The 20998-nt window shown below is 37.0% G+C and overlaps 1 protein-coding gene across 1 annotated transcript; it reads right to left on the bottom strand.

The window, feature by feature from the left end:
* Positions 1-406: 406 nt before the first annotated feature.
* LOC106873317 (glyoxylate reductase/hydroxypyruvate reductase) lies at positions 407-20593 on the bottom strand. The gene is made up of 3 exons (XM_014920640.3): positions 19987-20593; positions 2181-2351; positions 407-1158 (listed from the first exon to the last, which is right to left on the bottom strand). The coding sequence occupies exons 1-3, from the start codon at positions 20309-20311 to the stop codon at positions 563-565; spliced, it is 1092 nt and encodes a 363-aa protein (XP_014776126.1). The 5' UTR covers positions 20312-20593; the 3' UTR covers positions 407-562.
* Between the last annotated feature and the right edge of the window lie 405 nt (positions 20594-20998).

Here is a 20998-nt window from a genome sequence, read left to right as displayed (position 1 = left end):
CATGGACATTTGTTAAACCAACAGTCAAGATGAAGAAGGCCTCAAACCAGTTGTTCAATATGCTTGAAATAACAGCCAAATTCTGGAAAAACAATTTTTCCAGAATTTCAGTTTTTTAAATCAGCCCCTTCCAGAATTCCTATCAGAATACCAATACCCACTGTCGCTCACAACTTACTCAATTTATACAGATTAGTGTCATAAAAATTTCTTGTGGAACACCTAGATACTACAAATGAGTCCTAAAATATAGTAGCCAGCTGAAAAATGTATAAATTTTTCAAAATAATGCAAAGGCATTATTTCTCTTTAGAGCTCCTTTCTTTATCATCAATTTGTTAAAAAATTATGCATGAAATGATATGAAATTGTTGCTTCAAAGAAATATATTCACAATAAAACAATGTTCAGCAAATTATTTTATTTTTTTAATTGAACTTATATTTAATGCCACAAAAATTACAAGTTCTTTTATGATTCTTAGTAAATTTAGGTAATGATGTATCATCATAAAATAATAGAATTATTTCAAGTTCTAAGAATGTTATCAGTCAGGAATGTATTACAATTTAATCTCGGCAGGCATGGGTTTTCCTTCCAAAGCAGCCAAAATATTTTTTGCAGTCAGCTCTGACATAATTGATCTTGCTTTAATTGTAGCACTGCCAATATGTGGCAAAATAGTGCAATTATCTAATGATAACAAAGGACTATCCGTTGGCAAGGGTTCTGGAGTTGTTACATCCAGTCCTGCTGCCAAAATAGTTTTATTCTTTAGACTATCATATAAATCTTCCTGGTTTACCACTGCGCCACGGGATATATTAATGAAGATTGCTGTTTTCTTCATTTGTGAAAATGTTTCGGCTCTGAATAAATCTTTTGTTTCTGGAGTCAGACTGCAACAAACAATAACAAAATCAGATTCTTTCAAAAGGGTACAAAATTCCACACATTCAGCTTCAACCGGAAGTTCACGAGCTCCTTGTTTGGAAGAATACAAAAATCTGGAAACACCAAAAGGCTGCAACATCTGAAGTAGAGTGGTTCCAATTCGACCCATTCCTACAATACCAACTGTTGAATATTCTAAGCCAGAGCCACATAACCACATAGATTTCCAAGAGCTCCATTCACCAGATTTGACAGCATATACAGCTAAAGAATATTAAAAACAGAAAATGGAGAAGAATTTAACATTGTGATTATTTAATTATTTTTTGTTTTGTTTTTGCCTTATTTTCCAGATTGGAATGAATCAGACTTATCTTCTGATGACATAAAAAAGACCATAGTCCCAATTCCTATGTTAAATTTGTACCCATGTCTAATTCACCATGTGAGCATACTGAATATGATAATGAATATAAAGATCCAATATTTTTTACCACTACCTCAGGAACATACTAATTGAAGTTAGTGAAGTTATTTCATCTATGGGATTAGATGAACTCAGCATTGTAAGCTAACAAAACACCCATCAACTAATTACACCATGTCACTGCTGCTTGTAACAGTGAACTAAACTCTAAATACTTGAACAAGGATGTAGAGAAAAGCATTGGCAACATGTTGATGCTTGTAGGCATAAGTATGGCCATATTGTTAAATAATACGAGTGGAATTTTGTACAGAGAAACTCTGCAGAAGGCTGTTGTGTGCATATGTTAGTGTGCGTAGATGTATGTGTGTATATATATATGTTCAACCCAATGTATGAAAATGGTAACATAGCCATGATAAAACAAGCACCAGATTGAAGCATTGGAGGTTCAGCTAAAAAATCCTGAAGGCAGAGCCCCAACATGGCTGCAATCCAATGACAAACTAGTAAAAGAAAAATGTCTAGAATAACAACATTACAGATGATACCTATTTTTTCCCAGTAATCCATGAGAGAATTTCAGCTCAGTCAGAGTAATTACTGATTTATAGTATATCTTTCCATACAGCGAAGAGTAGCTAAGTCGACTGCGCAAGTGACTTTGCTAAAAACACAACAAAATCAATGGCTTTATATGGGCTCTCCTAGTCATCTGAAATTGTTTATAATTTTCAAGTTACAAGTGTTAATTAAATTAAAGCAAAGAGAATTTCATTTTCAATAAATGTAGATAATGAAACAAACTAAAAATTATTTACAACTTAACATTAGATTTACTTCAAAAAAACTGACTGACCTTTCTCTATATTCCTTGAAACTGTCAACAGTAAAGTTACACCCAATTCTGCTGTGGCTTTAGTTAAAACATCTGGAGTATTTCCAAGGCGAATATTATGCTTAACACATTCAGCTACATCAATGTGATCATAACCAACAGATAAGGTTGATACTACTTTCAATTGAGGACCTGAAATAGATGACATTGTTTTCAACAAATAGCTTTAGATCAGTGGTTCTTAACCATAGTGTGTATGTGTGGGGGATCAGTCATTTCCAAGGGGAGCGTGAGCCCTTGAGAAAAAGCAGGAATTTCTCTAATTACATTTGTTATTCTCTTAATGAGAGCATGGTCAAATAATAAGTTTATAAGAAAATGCAAAAGTATCACCTTATACTTTTAGTTTTCTTATTCTACTATCTGAGCACCGCTTACCATTTTCTGTACTTATTGACACCCACTTCATATCCCTCAAAACCCTCAGTAATTCTGAATTGTAGCTTTAACATTTGCCTTTATTTTGTAAATTTTTTTGTTACAACAAGACTCAGGCTAAGAACCACTGGTATAAAGCTTAGATATTATTATCGTGTAAAGACAAACATCTTTTTCAGTTAACAGATTATAAACAAATTTGATCCACAGTTTTCATATATATGAAATAATGTAATTCTTAAAAAAACAAGAGACATGCTGAAACATCAAATCATTATAGTGACATACTAAGAAATATTAACTTCATTTAAAAAATTGAAAACTATTTAAAAATGTTAGCAAGATGAAAAGTATGATATATTTAAAATTAGGAAATAAAACAAAAAGTATGTAACAGGTTCTACTATCACTCAATTAAATTCAGTCTCAAAATTAAAACAGATTGAAAAAATAAAAAATTTTAACAATAAAACAAAAATTTTTAATATTAAATGTTTATGCTAAAAATATAGTAAATTTTTTTGTAAGAAGACAAAATTATAATATAAAGCCAAATGTTAAACTAAAACTTTAAATATATAAATATTACAGAAAGTACTAGGTAAAACTAAAAGCTATGCAAAATCTTTTCTTTTTTAAAGAAACTTCTTTTTATATTTTCGTACAAATAAATACAATATTTTATTGTACAAATTTTTTGCATAGCTTTTCTTTTAATTTAACTTTTATTCCAAATTTTTTTTCAGAACTTAGGCTAGCGTTCTAACTTTGACATTACTTACACGTGCTTTATCTTTTGTTCACATATTTGTGTTGTCCACTGCACATCAAATAATTCACAAGGTGTGCAAAGAAACGGAAGTATCTTGACGAATATATTTGATTTGGATTCATGTCCCTCCAAAAGGGTGACACAGAAGTCCCCCAGTGTGTGATATGTTACAAAACTTTGAGCAATGATGGAATGCGACCCTCACGTTTGGAATGCCACTTGAGGACAACACATCCTGCTCTTGCAGACAAGCCCAAGGCATTCTTTGAAATAAAAAGACATTCCTTGAAGCAAGCTGAGTTGGACAGTAGTGGAGCATTTCAATAACAAACTTCAATGGTTGTTGAGGCTTCCTATGAGATTACCATGTCAATTGCAAAGAACAAGAAGAGCCATAACATCGGAGAGTCTCTCATGAAACCAAGACTACTCCATGCATCACAACTCATTCTGGGGAAAGATAGTGCAAACAAGCTTTCGCAGATTTCACTATCAAACGATACAGTCAAGGGAAGGATCGATGACTTGTCTCAACACATCAAAGATTAAATTCTCAACCAAGTAAGGGATTCTCCTGTTTTTGCCATCCAGTGTGACAAAACGACTGACATCACTCAGTGTTCTCAGCTACTGGTATATGCTCGTTTTGTGTAAAAGAGGAAATGTTGTTCTGTCACCCTATGGATAGTTATACAACAGTAGCAGCTATTTTTCATGATGTATCAAACTTCTTTCAGGAAAACCAACTTTCATGCGATTTGCTGGTAGGGGTGTGCACAGATGCTTGGTCTGCAGTCTGTATTCATTACTAGCGTGAAAGAAAAATATCCATCTGTTGTATGTACACACTGCATACTTCATTGTGAAGCCTTAGCATCCAGAACCTTACCTACTGAAATGAGAAATGTCCTATCAAGGTTGTCAACTTTGTTACAGGTGGATCCTTAAACAGTCATCTTTTCAAACTGTTGTGTAAAGATATGGAATCTAAATGTGAAGTATTGCTTTTTCACGCGAATGTACGATGGCTATCAAAGGGGAACATGCTTGGACAGCTTTATGAACTATGAGAAGAAGTAGCAATATTTCTAGATTTGCAGCAGAAGGAAGATCTCCATGATAAGTTTCAGTCTGTGTTGTAGTCAAAAAAAAAATTTAACTTCTTACATAGTTCGAGCCCATAGCAACATCATATCTCCTCCACTATTTAAGTATTACGTGTCAAAAGTGAAACAAAAACACTCATGTCAAATACTTTCACTTTAAAAATGAAACTATTCCACTAACTGAAACAATCACATTTCGATTCTGTAATGACAGATACTTTCACTTTAATGGTGTGTGTGTGTGTGTGTGTGTGTGTGTGTGTGTATATATATATATATATATATATATATATATATATATATAGAGAGAGAGAGAGAGAGAGAGAGAGAGAGAGAGATGTATATGTATATATATATATACATGTATATGTACACGTATATGTATAGATATATATATATAGATATAGATATAGATCTATATGCATACATGTATATGTATACATGTGTAGATGTATATATATAGGTGTACATCTAATATGTACACATATATAAATACATACAGATATCTATACATATATACACCCATACACACACACATATATATGCACACAAACACACACGTTAGTCATTTGTTTTCTTATCCAAAACTACGTCAAAAGTATTCAATGGATCTTTAAGGAATTTGGAAATTATATTCTATGCATAATGGCCATAACCCCCATGAAAATTCATATATTTTTGATGTTGATGAAATTTTAACCATACATATTACACACAAATAAAGTAATATTTCTAAAATTTTTTCGTCTTAGAAGTTACAAAGACCCCTTCATGGGGACTTCACACCTACAATTTAGTCATTTTTCCTAAGCAAAGACGAATACAGTTGTACCATTGGTAGCTATAGGGTCACCCGAACATAACAGATGAGCATTATTTGTAATTCAACGGTACAACAGTGTGAGACTATCCTTTCAGATATACTTACATTGTGATTTCTGCAATGTGGTGCATAAATTGTCAAGTAAATGAGACTCATCTTTGCCTCCACTGATTCACTTGCAAAGTGTTGAGTAAAATTATTTTGTTGCAGACCTCCTTTGAGTCTTTTTATTATCACTGCGACACATATAGTCCCCAGTTGGTAACATTGATTTCAAGGCCTTCCCAGATGAGTGCCTGGTTGTTCTAAGACATTTATTGATTGTAAATATTTTCTGCCCAGTTACCTATCGGTATAGTGGTCATTTGCAAACTCCAGAGGTGACACTTTCATTTCCCTTTACTCCAAACATCACACGTTGTTATTTCAATTGGGTCATGCCCTTCCAATTGCTATAGATCCATAATGCATCTTAAAGCTGTGCCTGTCACCTATATGGTGAGGAATCCTATATTGGGAGTGGTAACGACTAGGGTAGGGTAGCTGACTGATTATCGTGATCATTCGTCTTTTGCTTTCCTGTAGCTTTGGTCTCTTTTACAAACCCAGTGAACATACATATATTTCCTATTTCAAAGAAATTCAAACAATACATATTACACACAAGTTAAAAAGATTCCCAACAATTAAACTTCTCTGGTTGACATTAATACACCTATCACCAATAGGGGCCTTAACTCCCACATTTTTCAGCTCCATGAGCTCCATTTTTCAGGAGCAAAATTCTTTTAGGGTCCTTGTAGTGTCTTAGGCCAAAAAAATTTTTAACTTCCTGCATAGTTCGAGTCCACAGCAATATCATATCTCCTCCACTATTTCAGAATTACGTGTCAAAAGTGAAACAATAACATCACTCTACTGTAAAGTCAGATACTTTCACTCTAACACTGAAACTATTCCACTATTTCAGTATTACCTGTCAAAAGTGAAACAATAACATGTCGCTACTGTAATTTCAAATATTTTCACTTTAATATTTTCAATTTCATACTGAAACTATTAAAGTGAGACTATACTCTCACATATATACAGGCATACTATAAGACCCAAGTTAAAAACATTCCCAACAATTCAACTTCTCTGGTTGACATTAACATCCCCACCCCCAATAGGGGCCTTCATTCCCACATTTTAGAGCTCCATGAGCTCCATTTTGCAGGAGCAAAATCTTTTTTACAGGTTCCAGAAGACTGAAATTTTGGAATATGCGCATAAAGATCAATAGTATGGGATACATGTCTCATGATTATAATTTTTTTAGGGCGTGTAAAGAGGGAAAGAACCCTCATGTGCAATTTTGATGAAATTCGAATCATATGTATTCCAGTTCTTTACAGAAAATATAACAGAAAAGTCTCATTTTTCAATTGCATGTAACACGGGCATCGCCGGGTATCTCTGCTAGTATTCAATAAAAAAACTAAAAACATTTTAGATTTTATTTAAAATCTGGGAATTTTATTCATAGATGCAGGGCTGGGGGCTGGAGAGAATGACAAATTCCTAGGAGAGGCATGGTAGTAAAAAGGTTAAGAACCACTGCTTTAGATGGATGAATGTATGTGCATGTGTAAGTAAAAGGCAGTCTCAACACTTATGTGGAGTAAATGCTTTGGTACATCTATTGCTTTCCATTATGTTTCTGAGTTCAAATTCCACTAAAATCTTCACCTCATATTTCATTGGATGATAAAATAAGTACTAATCAATGTAATCAACTGTTCCCAGTCCCAACTTTCTGGACACCTATAAACAAAATTATAATTATTTTATTAAGAAATAACTAGAACTCCTTTAAACAAATATGCTGGATACTGACATTGCTTTGCAATGAAGTAACAGAACCATTTATTAAAATAAAACATATATACCTTTTTTAGCTCAAGTTTTCTTAAGTATTGTACAAAACAACAGCTCATTAAGATTTAAGATTACAAAACTAATTCTCTATTTTATGGGACATCAATCCCTAACACAAGGGACTATTATTATTCAGTGTTGTAATTCAAAGACAGCGAGAAACTCATTAATAAACAATTGAAAAGGAAAATAATAATTTCTGACATGGCCATAAATTTGAGAACAGAGATCTCTTGTGGCACTGTTCCACCCATGCTAGTATGGAACACAGATGTTAAATGATGATGATAATGATGATGATGATGATGATGACATCAATCAATTAAATCAACCTCAGTATTTCACTGGCACTTATTTTTATCAACTCCAGAAGAATGAAAGGTAAAGCTGGCTTGGACTAGATTTGAATTCTGAACTAAACACTATGAGGTATTTTGTCTGGCACTTTACCAATGTTTCATGCAGTTTACTTGCATGATTGATTAACTACTTGAGTAGCCATTCTAATAACTCAAAAAGAACAAATTCAAAATTATAATCAATGATTACTAAACAAAATATTTTTTTAAAATACCTCAAAATTTTATTATTTTAGTAAGTTATTTTGAAGGGCTAAAAGTTATTCAAAAGGCAAAATTAGTCGCACTTGAAACATGAAATGTAATAGAAATACATTCATATTTATTTCAATGTATCATGTTAATGTTATGTAGCAATACAATTTTCTTCCAGGTATTGATGGCTATAACAGTTTGTAGTGCAATATGCATTCAATAATGATCATATATGCAGTGAAAAATTTGTTTTGCTTTCATTTGATTAATATTCAATTAGATATTTCTGCTTACAATGGAGGGAATAGAGCACACATCAACTTAATATGATTTGTTAGCATTGTGTTTCTATTTTAAATGTGTCAATTAACAATTAAGTTGATGCCAAGACTGTTACTTACAACTTGTAAAGCAAGTATTGAGAATTTCATTTCACAAATAGGTTTCAGGTTCAATTCCAGTGGTATCTTGAGCAAGGGTTCTCTACAATAGTCTTGAATCAACCAAAGACTTGTGAGTGAAATTAGCTGGAAAGAAACTGCATAGAAGCCCATCAATCAGTGCCATGCCTGTTTTGGGGTGGTAAATTTAACCCCTCATCCTGTTGATGCTTTTGTTTTTGATATTAAAATCAACTACTAAATTTTCTGTAATATCAAATCTTTATATTAGACATTCATAACACCAATTTTTATATCTGACTAGCAGTATAGCCCGGCGCTGCCCGGGATTAAGCTAGGATTATTAAGTGATCAAGTGCTTTATTTCAAACCAAAATAAGTAACATCGACATCAGATTTGAGCGAAATCCGTTGAAATTGGTTTGGCTGAAAATGGTTTGCTGGCAATTTGATTGGGAAATCCCGTAAGGAATCAGTTTATTGGTTATTTCCACTCATTGACTGTTTTTTTTTAAAGTTGCATTAGAGATCTGCACAGGAGAAGGTTGATCTGAAGGTTTGCATTGGGGATCTGGATTGGAGTAACTTAGGAAAACTTACCAACAGCCTTAACCAAAAAATAAGGGGCCTGTCCCTTCTAGGTTAACTCTAACCCTAACCCTAAAACCCTAACCCTGACCCTAAAACCATAACCCTAACACCAACCCTAATCCTAATCCTAACCCTAACACTAAACTTAACCCTAACCCTAATCCTAACCGTAAAACCCTAACCGTAAAACCCTAGTGGAAATCGTGCGGGTGTTAATCTGAAAAATTACCAAACCCTTTTTGTGATCTGAAAAACGGGTTGGAGTGGGGAAGCCTCAGAAATTTTACGCATTTATATTGTGTAATTCACTGACAAATTGTTACATAGCTCTTTGTTTCATTGTTGTTGTGAAATATAAACAAAACTCTTTTTCTCCCAAAGTAGTATATGTGCGTGTGTGTGAGAGTGAGAGGGGGGAGAAAAATGAACGATTTAAATTAATAAATGATTTAAAATAAATATATTTTAATTGTGGTGTGAGAAAGTATATATATTCTCATTCTAAAATATAGTGTCTTTCAAAAACTGCCCTCTCCTACTTTTTCTTTCGTTAGACACTTTCTGTCTCCCTCTCCCACTTTTTCGTTACTTTTTTTTTTGTTAGACGCTAGCAAACAATCTGTTTCTCTCCCTCACTCCCCATCACAAACACACTATTTCTCTCTCTCTCTCTCTCTCTTCTTCACATGCTACACACAGTTTGACTTCGCCATGTCAACAAACTTCAAAATTGGTAAAAGTTATGGTTGAAAATCGATTTTTACAGCTATACGCGGGTGCCTCTGAGAGAAAAAGTTGACGAAAAAGCAGATAGGGTCATGACGAATGTCCTCCTAAAATTGGAGCGACATGCGTGCTAATTTGTGGAGTGCATAAACTACATTCACGTACACACACATCTTGCATTATATATATACAGATGATGTTTTTTATTCACAATCCCTGTCAGTTGACTTGTTTGTCTACTATTTCAATTAGTATTTATAATGCCTATGAACATTTCACATCAAAATCTTAGCATATGTGTATGTATATACACACACATATACATCCATAAGCATTATATATATATATTTTTTTTTTGTGCGGGTGGCACATGAAATACACCATTTTGAGCGTGGCCGTTGCCAGTACCGCCTGACTGGCCTTCATGCGGGTGACACGTAAAAGCACCCACTACACTCTCTGAGTGGTTGGCGTTAGGAAGGGCATCCAGCTGTAGAAACTCTGCCAAATCAGATTGGAGCCTGGTGTAGCCATCTGGTTTCACCAGTCCTCAGTCAAATTGTCCAACCCATGCTAGCATGGAAAGCGGACGTTAAACGACGACGACGATATACACACACATACATGTGGTGAGAGGTTGCTTTCCAACCACATGATTTCAGGTTCAGTCCTACTGCGTGGCTGACCAAAACCTTGTGAATGGATTTGGTTGAGAGAAACTGAAAGAAGCCCTTTGTAGGCACAGACGTGATAGTGTAGTAAGAAGCTTGCTTCCCAATCGCATGGTTCTGGGTTCCATCCCTCTGTGTGACACTTGGGTATCTTCTACTATAGCTTCAGGCTGACCAAAGCCTTGTGAGTGGATTTGGGAGATGGTAACTGAAAGAAGCCCATTATATATATTATATATATGTGTGTGTGTCTTTGTGTGTGTTTGTCCACCACCACTGCTTGACAACCGGTGTTGGTTTATTTATGTCCATGTTACTTAGCGATCAATTTGTTCAACTAAAACCCTTCAAGGCAGTGCCCCAGCAAAGCTACAGTCAAATGACTGAAACAAGTAAAAAGTAGAAAAGGATTATATATCTGTATGTGTCTTTGTCTTTGTCCCCCACCATCACTTGACAACTAGTGCTGAGTGTTTATGTCCTCATAACTTAGTGATTTGGTAAAAGAGACCAATAAAGTACCAGGTTTAAAAAAACTAAGTACTGGGGTTGATACATTTGACTAAAAAAATTTAAAGCAGTGTCCTACCTTGGCTACAGTCTGAAACAAGTCAAAGATAAAAGAAATATATAAAACAGATCTGGAAGTGAAAGAGTGGGGGTAGCAGAGAACTACCATGTAGCTAGAAGAGAGGCTAGGCAACAGGCTTATCTAACAAGAGGAAAAGTAAAAGAAGCAGAAAAGAAGCATGAGGACCAGAGGTATAAGGTGTTCTGTATTGCAAGACAGTGTTGGAGAAAATCATGAAATTATTGGACAGAAGTGATTCTACAAAGGAAGCAACATGGAAGTGCCACTATGAAAGGCTGCTAAATGTGGAGAATGTATAGAACGAGAGTCTTCCCACTGGGGACCAGTCATTAATGTTGACAGCAGGGTATCCATCTGTAAAAACCATGCCAAAGTAAACAGTGGAGATTGGTGCAGTCCTCTGGCTTACCAGCTCCTGTCAAACCATCTAACTCATGCCAGCATGTAGAACGGACTTTAAATGATAATGAGGATTATGATATGTGCATGTGTGTGTATGTGTGTATATATTTATATATATATATATATATATATATATATATATATATATATATATATATATATATATATATATATAGATATATATATATATATTAATAGTACGACAACAAAAGAATGAATGAGACCTTGAAATGTAAATAGAGGAATTTATCTGTAATATAATATGTCACAATTATTCGGTTGCCATAATAAAACTCCGAATTTCAGATGTCGGGGCGGAAATCTACTCCACCATCTCATCAGTTATTAAGTCAAACGAAAATGCATTTTTGTTTGTCTTAATAAATGACGAGATGCCAGAGCAGATTTCTGCCCTGACATCTGAAACTCGGAGTTTTATTATGGCAACCGAATAATTGTCACATATTATATTACAGATGTGTATATATATATATATATATATATAGCAAATGATAGAGGTGGAAAATAGAATACACAAGAAAGTTTATTGCCCACAATGATCATTTTGACACATCCTGCATTGATCCCTCGCAGGTGGGAAACAATACAACTAGTTGGGATATATCCCTCAGTGCAGAAGAGTCTTATCAGGTGATGTAATAAGAGGTGTGCGTGTGTATATATATATATATATATATATTTGATTAATAAGAGAAATGGAATATGGAAGTGACAAGAATCTTTATCATCATCACTGTTTAACATCCACCTTCCATGCAGGCATGGGTTAGACAGTTTGACAGGAGCTGGCCAAGCAGAAGACTACACCAGGCTTCAGTGTCTGTTTTGGCATGGGTTTTATGGCTGGATGCCATATATATATATATGCACTATGCTTACCTCCCAATCTCCAAACCTGTCCTCTTGGCCCTGTGCCACTCTATCATTGCTCTCTGCTAGCTCCCGACCTGTGTCTTCCACCCACACACCGTCTCACTGTATTATTGCTATCTGCTAGCCCCTGACCTATGTGTTCCACCCACACATAACAAAACTTTATACTCACCCTACACCAACAAACCAATCTATATCTCTACATCTCTTCCTCTCATTTCCTCCTTCAAACACTATGCCTAGCTCTCACTCCCCAATCCTGTCCTCACAGCCCTGTTCCTCTATATCATTGCTATTCAGTAGTCTCCAACTCTGTGTGTGCCCATGTTTTCACGACTCACTCCACCCCACCTCTGCACTCTTTAATCACACTTACTTCGCAATACCCTGCCACTTATATTATGGTGTTTTGAACCTCAAGGATTCGGAAGGGCACCCAGCTGTAAAAATCCTGTCAAAACAATCACGGATGTCTGGTGCAGGCTGGCTCTTGTGAAACCGTCTCACCCATGCTAGCATGGAAGGCAGATGTTAAACGATGATGAAAATCATCAGTTAACATTCACTTTCCATGCTGGCATAAGTAGGACAATTTTACTGGTGATCTGCAGGACTGTGTCAAGCTCCAATGTCATCTTTGGTGTCAATGGTTGGATGCCCTTCCTAATGCCAACTACTTTACAGAATGTACTGAGTGCTTTTTTCATGGTACCATCACTAGTGAGGTTGCCAAATAACTTGCAAGACAGAAAAGAACAGAAAAAAGGGAAAAGTTTCCATTACTAAGGAGAATTATTTGGAAGGGAAAGGTGGGATGATGAGCTGTATGCCAGGTGTTGAAAGGCTAAAGTATGATAGAAGGAAAAGAACGGGTATCTTGCTATAGAGGAGATATATGGATGAAGGAAATAAGAGGAAGATAATGATAAGGTGCTAGAGCAAACTCTCAAGAAACAAGAAAGTGAGCATAAGAAAGGACACGGACAGTAGATCATAGGAAAGAATGAGAGAGTGAATGCTTTCATAAGAGTGTGAGGAGGGAGTAAACCAGTGGATATAGAGGTTAATGTAGTGAGCAATGAACAAAGGTGAGGGTGCAGATGGTGGGACATACCAGTATGTAGAGGGGAGATGTGGGAGATATAGGTGCAGCTGAGAAAAGAGAATAGACTAGAAAATAGTAGAATGATGTGCAAGGTGTAGGAGCTGTGTAGAGAGAGATTGGGATACATACGGGGCTATAGTAGGTGAGTCATGATGGCATATATGGGAGAGTACTGAGAATAATAGTAGATAAGAGAGATGTTTAGAATGGAGTATAGTAGAAGGGAAAAAGAGCAGTGGTTGAAGAGTCAGAACAGAGGTGATTGGTTGAAATAGTGTGGTCAGGGACAATGACAAATGGAAGTAGTTACAAGTGGTGGGGACTATTTCAGAGGGGATAGGATGTAATATGTGCATTGTCGACCCAATAGAGGGACCAGCTATCCGAGTTGATAGTACCAGGGTAGATAAAGCAATTAAGAGTATGAAGACCGGGAAAGCCCCCGGCCCATCAGGAATCACTGCAGAGATGCTCAAAATATCTGGCAGTGTTGGCTATAGCCTAGTCACCCGTATTACGAACCAGGTGATACACGAAGGAGTCATACCCAATGACTGGTGTAGCAGCATCATAGTCAACTGCTACAAAGGTAAAGGTGACGCTTTAGATACAAATAATTACAGAGGCATCAAGCTGTTAGATCAGGTTATGAAAGTTACAGAGAGGGTCATAGCCCAACTAATTAGGGAGCGAATCAATTTAGATGAGATGCAGTTTGGGTTCGTGCCAGGTAAAAGCACTACTGATGCCTTATTTCTAGTGAGACAGCTGCAGGAGAAATACCTAGCTAAGGATAAACCTCTGTACCTGGCTTTCATTGACATGGAGAAAGCCTTTGACAGGGTCCCCCGATCCCTTATCTGGTGGTCAATGAGGAAACTTGGGATAGAAGAATGGTTAGTGAGAGCTGTGCGAGCCATGTACAGAGATGCTGCCAGTAAGGTGAGGGTTGGAAATGAGTACAGCAATGAATTCCGGGTAGAGGTAGGGGTCCACCAAGGTTCCGTCCTCAGCCCCCTCCTATTTATCATAGTCCTCCAGGCAATCACAGAGGAGTTCAAGACAGGCTGCCCCTGGGAGCTCCTCTATGCTGATGACCTTGCCCTAATTGCGGAGTCACTATCAGAACTAGAGGAGAAGTTTCAGGTGTGGAAGCAAGGTCTAGAATTGAAGGGCCTTAGAGTCAACCTAGCTAAAACCAAAATCCTAATAAGTAGGAAGGTAGATAAAACACAAACCCCTTCAGGTAGATGGCCCTGCTCAGTATGTAGAAAAGGAGTAGGTAGTAACTCTATAAGATGTACCCGGTGCAAGCTATGGACACATAAGAGGTGCAGCAACATCAAAGGCAGGTTAACTAGCAAGTTAGTTTTTGTTTGTGGCAGATGTTCAGGTGCAATAAAGACTGTAAACAAACAGGAAACAACTTCTATCTCATTCCAGGGTGAAAAACTAGAGGTAGTCGATAGCTTCCGCTATCTGGGCGACCAAGTTAGTAGTGGGGGTGGGTGCGCTGAAAGTGTAGCTGCTAGAATAAGAATAGCCTGCGCAAAGTTTAGAGAGCTCTTACCCCTGCTGGCGACAAAGGGACTCTCACTCAGAGTAAAAGGCAGACTGTATGACGCATGCGTACGAACAGCCATGCTACACGGCAGTGAAACATGGGCTGTAACTGCTGAGGACATACGTAAGCTCGCAAGGAATGAAGCCAGTATGCTCCGTTGGATGTGTAATGTCAATGTGAATACCCGTCAGAGTGTAAGTATCTTGAGAGAAAAGCTGAACATTAGAAGCATCAGTTGTGGTGTGCAAGAGAGACGATTGCGCTGGTATGGACATGTGGTGAGAATGGATGAGGATAGCTGCGTGAAAAAGTGCCACACCCTAACAGTTGAGGGAACCCGTGGAAGAGGTAGGCCCAGGAAGACCTGGTGAGGCAAGACCTTCGTACATTGGGCCTCACCGAGGCGATGACTACTGACCGAGACCTTTGGAAATGTGCTGTGCGTGAGAAGACCCGGCAAGCCAAGTAAGATCGTTGCCAGTGCCCCTGGACTGGCTCTTGTGCGGGTGGCACATGAGATGCACCATTTTGAGCGTGGCCGTTGCCAGTACCGCCTGACTGGCTCCCGTAGGATTTTCGAGCGAGATCGTTGCCAGTGCCCCTGCACTGGCTTGTGCGGGTGGCACATAAAAGTCACCATTTCGAGCATGGCTGTTTTCGTGCGGGTGACACGTAAAAGCACCCACTATACTCTCTGAGTGGTTGGCGTTAGGAAGGGCATCCAGCTGTAGAAACTCTGCCAAATTAGATTGGAGCCTGGTGTTGCCATCCAGTTTCACCAGTCCTCAGTCAAATCGTCCAACCCATGCTAGCATGGAAAGCGGACGTTAAACGATGATGATGATGATGATGATCCCCTCCACAGAAGAGTAGTATGACCAACGTTTGTAGTTTGCATTTTAGGTTTTTAAGTACTTCACTGTATCATTTGTCCATGAAACATTTCATATTTCCTGCCCTTGAATTCCAAAAGATGTCTTCAAGATGTGATGTAATGTAGTAGTAATGCGTTCAGGAAAGGAAACACCCATGCATAACCTTTTTATGGTATGTAAAATGTTTCTCTTTCAGGTCTTTGCAGAGATAAGCAAGCCCTGCACTTCTGAGTTCATATGGGAGATCATCAGAAAATGAGTGTTTCTTGATGCATTCACTTCATTTTTCAGCATTTGGTTGATTTATTCATTTTTGCTGCTCTTGTTTAGAAGGCACTCTCTAAGTAATATCATGCAGCACTCAAAGGCTGCCTGCACAGATCTTAAGCCCTTCCTCTTTCCTTCTGAGATAGTCTGTCAATGTTACTGTTTTTGTGGAAATTTGCAGTCAGTGTCATTGCAGGTTCTTATTTCTATGGAGCAGATTTCTTCTATAGAATGGTCATGTGTCCCAAATATCAATATCAGTAGGAGTACTGCAAATGCATTGCACCTTATAAGACTGCATAAGTCTGGTGTAATATTCTTTGGTTACTCTATTCCTGTTTACAGTACCTTTATATGATACATTTTTATTAATACCTTGATATTTGTAGTAGGTGCTTTATGGAACAGGAGAGATAGATAGACCATTGATGCACAGCTTTAGGGTTTGGGGAACAATTTTTCCAGGTGAAAATTTCTTGTTTTCCATTCTTATAACAGAAGAAAATGTTCTAATTAGATCCCATTGCTTTTTGGCATTAAATGTATTTAGGATATAGATCTTTAGACTGTCCACAAAGCAATTATGGGATATATTCATATACCTTGTTGCAAACCCTAGGACATACTCAGTGGATTTCTATGGAAATATTAATAACATCAGTTGTTTTACTTTCAGTGTGAGGATTGTCAACAAGGTCTTTGTGCACCTTTCAATGGAAACAACTAAGGTAGCAAATACTATTACCAGCTATAGTCACTTCAGTAGCTGTGAGTAGGGAACAGAACTAAATGCTTTTCTGTAATCAAACCAGGAGTAAGTCTTTACTGCTATTCCAGATCTTCACCCAGAATGACTTTATTTTCCCCTCATTTCGTTGTATACAGCTTGTAGGGTTAAAAGTGAACTTGTGGTTTATCCTGGCTTTTTTTCTTTTTCTTTTTGTCAGGAGCAGAGTTTTACACTTGAAGTCTTGAGTTCATATTTCAGAGCTATTAATTTTCCTTCAAGATTTGTAGTAGAATCTCCACACATTTTCATTAGTTTTCTCAGGAGGTATTGTTGGTGTGTAGTGAACTTAACAGCTAGCTTTACACTTTATACTAGCATTTAACTACCATCCCTATTCTGAGGTGTAAATCCTTTATGCTCTCTTCTAGTGTCATTATCTGCTTGGGTTGTTTGTGATGTGTTATCTCATTGCCACGTGTTGTACAAATATCTCCCAGATGTTTATCCAGAATAGCAGCAGCAGTACACAGACAAGTATGGATATTCCAATACGAGTTTTTACATTTTTCATACATTCTTCAACGATATCATTGATAACTTTTATCATGAGAAGGGATGGTTTTCCTTCCATTTTCATCAATGAAGTCTGTTGCTTAGGAATAGCTAACAGAAGATGGTGAAATTGGTTTGAAACTTTACTTGTAAACTGCTTGTTTTGTTTGTTTTTTTGTTTTTTTACCTAACAGGTACAAGGTGTTAGTGGGATGTGCTAGAAATAACAGCTAAATCTCCCTTAAATCACACATCTTTTCATCTGAAAATATTTTCAATTTCTTTTTTTTACCGAAAAGGCTTCTCTCATGATTTTTAAGTGCATAAGGTGGCCAAAAAAATTGGCCAAAATCAGTCTGGAGCAGGTAGCGAGGAGTGTAAAAAAAATTCATAGATTTTCAAAAGAATGTTTTTAATAAAAAGCTGTTACCACCCTCCTTGTATAGTGATAGAACATAGGAAGCATTCTTTCATTTGAAGCAGCATAGTTGTCAAACTCAGTCATATGGGATCATGATTGTTTGTTAATTTCTATAAAACATTTGTTTCTTTACTCCTCTTTGGAAGGTGACATTTGCTTTGAAGTGAGAGCAGAAATTGAAAGATGTATGTATGTGTATATGGAATGGTGTGTGTGTGTGAGACAGAGAGTGAAGGCGTGTGTTGTCATGTATTTTTTGGCATATATTGTGTAAGTGGCACTTTCTCTCTCTCTCACACACACATTATCTTACATAGCGTGTGTGTGTGTGAGTGTGTGTGTGTAAGAGAGAGAGAGAGAGAGAGAGAGAGTGCCACTTACACATACATGCAAAAAAATACATACAACACACCTTCACTCACTCACTATATCGCTTTCTATCTATCTATCTCTCCCTCACACACACATATACATGCACGCACGCACACACACACACGTCGATTTCATATACTTACATACATCTTTCACTTTCTGCTCTCACTTCAACGAAAATGTCGCCTTCCAAAGAGGAGTAAAGAAATAAAACATTTTCATAGAAATTAACGAACAATCATATCCCATATGGTCGAGTTTGACAACTATGCTGCTTCAAACGAAAGAATGCGAATTTGGAAAAATCCCCGTCAAAACAGAGAAAATCCAACTTATATGGGCGTACTGGTCCGAAATTCTGCTGTGCTTTCTTTGTAAAAAGAGAAAAAGAACTATTTTACAGGTCTCGGCTTCTTTAGGTCGGCATAGTTCAAAAACATTTAAATGACTCTCTGCGCCAGCACATCTCACTGGTGGCTGGACGGAGAATGGATGCCTGCATATCTGTGTTTGAGAGAAAGAGAGAAGGGAGGAAAGAGACAGGTTGTAAAATAAGGTCAAACTGCAGTGTTTGACCCGAGCAAAAAAAAAAAGTGCAATAGGTGTAAAACAACATGTAGTAAACAAATATGAAAAACAATTTGCGCTGGCGAACGGGGGAGAGGACTCGGAAAATTTACATCGGGAATGTTCCTAGTCCTTTTACCACATCCGTATTCGTCGGTGAAATTTTTTTCTTCATATTCGTTTACTACACATTATTTTGCACCTAGTACACTATTTTTTTTTTTCAATTTTTGTGACGTGGGGTGCGGACTCGGATAATTCACACGATCCAGTAACCTCACTTCGACACCCGGTCACAAAAATGAAAAAAATAGTGTAATAGGTCCGCCCCGCCCGTCACAAAAATTGAAAAATAAAATAGTGTACTAGGTATAAAATAATGTGTAGCAAACGAATATAAAGAAAAAAATTTTCGCCGACGAACTTGGAAGTGGTGAAAGGACTCGGAACATTCCCGATGTGAATGTTCCGAGTCCTCTCCGCCACCCCTCGTTCGCCAGCGCGCATTTTTTTTTTTTCATATTCGTTTACTATATGTTGTTTTACACCTATTGCCCCCTTTTTTTTTTTCGTTTTTTTGCTGGAGTTTGACCTAAAAAAAAATACAAACCGGTGTTGATTCATAAGATTTAATTCGACGATTCGAAGCTCTATAAAATAAAAGTAATCCTTTACTCTGAAGATATATCAAGTGAAAGATAAGTACCAGACTGAAATTGATACAGGCTAATAAAAGTTGCGCAGTGACTGGGATCAGTAAAACAATGTCATTTAATATCAAATATGAATAAGTTTATATAATGGTTTGCAAAAAGTATAAACTCTGCAAATTCACATTTCCTTTTCCCCTACAAATTATCTCCAAGCATAATTCCGCCTAGTTGTCAGGTTTTTTGTGGGAGATATCATATTCATTCATTCATTGTTATAGTTATGTACTATCTTTTATCAAGTGTATAGTTGTGTGGTATATGTCTTTGTTACTCTAACATGCATACCAGTATTTTACATCAATACGCTATTTCCTTTTTCATAATCTACAATCAATACACTCTGAAACCATACCTTTTTTTTCTATTGTGAGAAAAATGTTTCCAAAGACAAAAAAGGCTATCTTTCAATCGTTTCCAAGATATGAAATAATGAAATTACAAGGCCGAATTACACATTGGTATTTGGGCGAAAGTAAAGAATACGTACACACGGTTTTTAGGGTTAAGGTTAGTGTTTTTGTTATGCTGAAAACGAGTGGTGTACGTATTCTTTACTTCCGCCGATATTTGCCGTAAATGTTTGTTAGCTTTGTTTAAACAGACTGTATGAGGTTGTATTGTAAAGCAAATATCAAAATTAAAAATTGAGGTTGTATTGTAAAACAAATATCAAAATTAAAAAATTGTAAATAAAATAACCTCCTTTTGATAGATAGCGTTTTAATTTCCACTTAACATATGAATGAGAAAATAATTAAACAAGTACTTTACCAGCAGCCTGGAGAAGTTCTTTGTCGATCTTTTGACATAAGGTACAATACAAAGCATCAGCACCAACAACGTCTTTAAGAAACTGTTCTCGAGGAACACCATCTTCCTGTGGCCACTGCGATATCACGCAGCCGGCCTCTTTCAATAAAGTAACGCCATTCTGGGGGACTAGACTGGTGATGTACACTTTGCTACCTTTGGCTGACATTGCAGTCGTGCTATATAGTCGCTGAGAACAGTTGCAAATACGGTTTGCTGATTGTGACAGTCTCACTGATCGCGGCGTAAAGACAGTCTGTTGAAAAAACAACTGATAGCGGAGCATTGCATAACCTTCGTAAATTGTTTATCAGTTGCTGATTGACGTGTTTGCTACAAGAGGATATTACGAAAATACATTGAGAGTAATTGAATTGAAGGAAATTTTCTTGATTCAAATATGTTAAAAAAATTTTTGGGTTAATGTTTATTTTAACTCCCGGTTACCAAAACAAAAAAAAAATCTCTTGTATCATAGTGAGCGAAACAAATTCTTAAATACGGTGTCCTCTACTATTCGTGCCTTCATTTCCTTCTTCCCCCCCTCCCACCGCCTCCAAACTCATTGTCCATACTCCACGCATCCCCATTATTTCCTTCCCAAAATACACAAACCCAACAACCCTGGCCGCCCCATCGTCTCCGCCTACAACTGTCCCACGAAAACGATCTCCAAATACGTTGACCATGTCCTTGCCCCCTAGTAGCTTCCCTCCCCTCCCACATGCACTATACCAACCATGCTCTCCGTCTGTTTAACTCTTTCTCCTTCCCTTCTGGCCCCTCTCAACTTCACTCTTGATATCAAAAGTTTATATATTGTGATCCCACACAACGAAGGACTTCTTGCACTTTTTAGACCTTCGGCCTGACCCTCAACCTTACACCTCCGCACTTCTTCGTCTTGCTGAACTTGTCCTCTCCCTCAACTGCTTCTTGTTCACAGGGGAGTTTTACCAACAGATCTCGGGAG

The sequence above is a fragment of the Octopus bimaculoides genome, chromosome 9 (genome assembly GCF_046866305.1).
Source record: "Octopus bimaculoides isolate indiv1 chromosome 9, ASM4686630v1, whole genome shotgun sequence".
In the NCBI taxonomy this organism is placed as follows: domain Eukaryota; kingdom Metazoa; phylum Mollusca; class Cephalopoda; order Octopoda; family Octopodidae; genus Octopus; species Octopus bimaculoides.
The sequence above is the reverse complement of the archived record's forward strand: the minus strand, read 5'-3'. Positions and strand labels throughout refer to the sequence as shown.

Bases quoted from the DNA above. Each gene is read 5' to 3' on its own strand.
- LOC106873317 (XM_014920640.3), bottom strand. From the start codon at position 20,311: ATGCTCCGCTATCAGTTGTTTTTTCAACAGACTGTCTTTACGCCGCGA. The intron at 2,352-19,986 runs GTAAAGTACTTG...CATCTATTTCAG, and splicing joins AGAACTTCTCCAGGCTGCTG to GTCCTCAATTGAAAGTAGTA. The intron at 1,159-2,180 runs GTCAGTCAGTTT...AATATTCTTTAG, and splicing joins TTCAAGGAATATAGAGAAAG to CTGTATATGCTGTCAAATCT.